This window comes from Primulina huaijiensis, unplaced genomic scaffold (genome assembly GCF_012295235.1).
Source record: "Primulina huaijiensis isolate GDHJ02 unplaced genomic scaffold, ASM1229523v2 scaffold207474, whole genome shotgun sequence".
NCBI lineage: Eukaryota > Viridiplantae > Streptophyta > Magnoliopsida > Lamiales > Gesneriaceae > Primulina > Primulina huaijiensis.
This window is the reverse complement of record NW_027354875.1, coordinates 1-1,989: the sequence shown is the minus strand read 5'-3', so window position 1 is coordinate 1,989 and position 1,989 is coordinate 1. Positions and strand designations below refer to the sequence as shown.

At 38.4% G+C, this 1,989-nt stretch overlaps 1 protein-coding gene across 1 annotated transcript; it reads right to left on the bottom strand.

The window, feature by feature from the left end:
* Nucleotides 1–278: 278 nt before the first annotated feature.
* LOC140966634 (ribonucleases P/MRP protein subunit POP1-like) lies at nt 279–1,938 on the bottom strand. Its single transcript, XM_073426889.1, has 4 exons — nt 1,623–1,938; nt 982–1,556; nt 703–874; nt 279–602 (listed from the first exon to the last, which is right to left on the bottom strand). Exons 2-4 carry the CDS (start codon nt 1,497–1,499, stop codon nt 408–410), a joined length of 885 nt encoding a protein of 294 aa, XP_073282990.1. The 5' UTR covers nt 1,500–1,556; nt 1,623–1,938; the 3' UTR covers nt 279–407.
* Between the last annotated feature and the right edge of the window lie 51 nt (nt 1,939–1,989).

Here is a 1,989-nt window from a genome sequence, read left to right as displayed (position 1 = left end):
TTTGACCTAAACTTTGAGCATTGATCAACTTGAATAGAACTATTGCAGCATTCGATACATGACCGAAGTTTGCATATTTAAAGGTCCTTGAAGAGCAACGCCCGCAGACATCTAGAACACATAGAGGGATCGGCAAGGCGTTTGAAGAAAAAATGAGGACGATTTCCGTTCATATTCGCTATTCGTAACAGATTGAACTAATGTTAAGTGGCATAACAACTGAAATAGGAGACATAAACTTACTCCTCTATGTGTGGCTTCGGGCATTAACAGTGATCTTTTGTTTTTGTGTTTTATATTTATATTAAAAAAATCTGTTCAATGATTTCCAGCGATTCTTACATGAGAAGACCTGAGTGAGTCTCAGAATCCGCTGAGAATAAGAAACCGAAAAGGGCAGCAAAAAATCACATGAATTTGACATCTTCTTCTTGTTGTTCCAAGACAATGGCAGCAAGAGCAAGCCTATATGCTGTGGATCTCATATTCCTGACCAAGACAAAAATCTCCTTCCTCCTCCGTCTCGCAGGTAATGCCTTCCACTGTTCCAATCTGAGCCTAGAAAGTAAGCTTGCCTCACAAAGCGCACCTGCTATTGGTTTCTTGCTGTATGGCAAAAAAAAAAAAGGTGAAGAACAATAGTGATTTGACTTGACCATGAATGTCTTAAAATAAGCTCTTCAATAAAAGTGTTGAAAGAACTTGCCTTCCCCGGACAAAACCAGTAGTAATAAAACCAATAGGACACCTATATGATTCTCTGACAGCTGGATCTTCAGGAATTTGAAGTGCCCATTTACCAGATGGCAACCGAAGAAAGTGCGATCTCAATGAAGACTGAGGTATTTGAAGTTGATGTTCATCACATTCTGATCTGTACCATGTAGAGCACATAAGAAGTAATTGGTGATGAAAATTTGTCAGAACACAAGAAGTGAGAACAAGAAACAACTAGAATGCAAATTCTGAAGAAGTGAGAACCTTCTCCACGACAGTATGTCAACAGCATCAGGTGCACAAACCACTGCCCCTTGTTCAAAAACACCTTCTTTATGAGCGTGAAGATGAACTCGAAGAAAACATTGTGTGTTGCCACACTGCATTCCTGATACATTGGCATTTTGTTCAAGAAGTCCATCATTCATGACTTTATACATGTTAATCTTTTGATCCTTCATTCTTGGGAATATAAGTAAATGATTGGCACTGATATTGTTCAAGAAATCATTCAGACTTAAAGAAGTCCTTGCCACGAAACCTTCAAATGACATAGTGGTAGCATCTGATAGCCCACAGACAGTGTTTCTCACTAAGTTGTCCCCTAAGACATCAGCAGAACCATGTCGTTCATCATGATTCAGAGAATCATCCACTTCACTTGATGAAGTCACAATAAGTTTCACACAATCCCATGGAGGTGGTATGGGAATTTCTAGTGGCTGCTGGGATGGAGGACATAGTGTTGCTTTCTGATTCGTGGCAGTGGCATCCATTTCCATAATATACGAGTAAGCACTGCAATCTGGATAGTCCCATGGAAAATACGGCAATCCAATCTACATAAAGATAAAGATTTTAGGAATCATGATAATCTTAGGGGGGATGAAAATTTGTGCACTTACTTCACATGCAATCCAGTGCTTTTCTCTTAAACCTATGGCATGGGCACCATTTAAAATAAAAGCATTCCAAAATACTTTAACCCAACTTAGAGGGAGAACAATTGAACACCTGAAAAAACAAAAAAACAAAACTGATCATGTTTATGTAATAGATCCTTGTCATAGTTACCTCAATTTTTCTCAAAACAACAATTAATGAAACAAGGACACATTTTCAGACACAACATGAAAGCAGTCCAATTAAATATTATCAGGGAATTATCACAAGTACATTTTATCTCTTCATCAAAAAGTTTGCTAACAGATGAATTTTTTTCTACCATCTACACAGAAACCATAGTTGTCAAGGGCGCAAGGCGCACTGAGG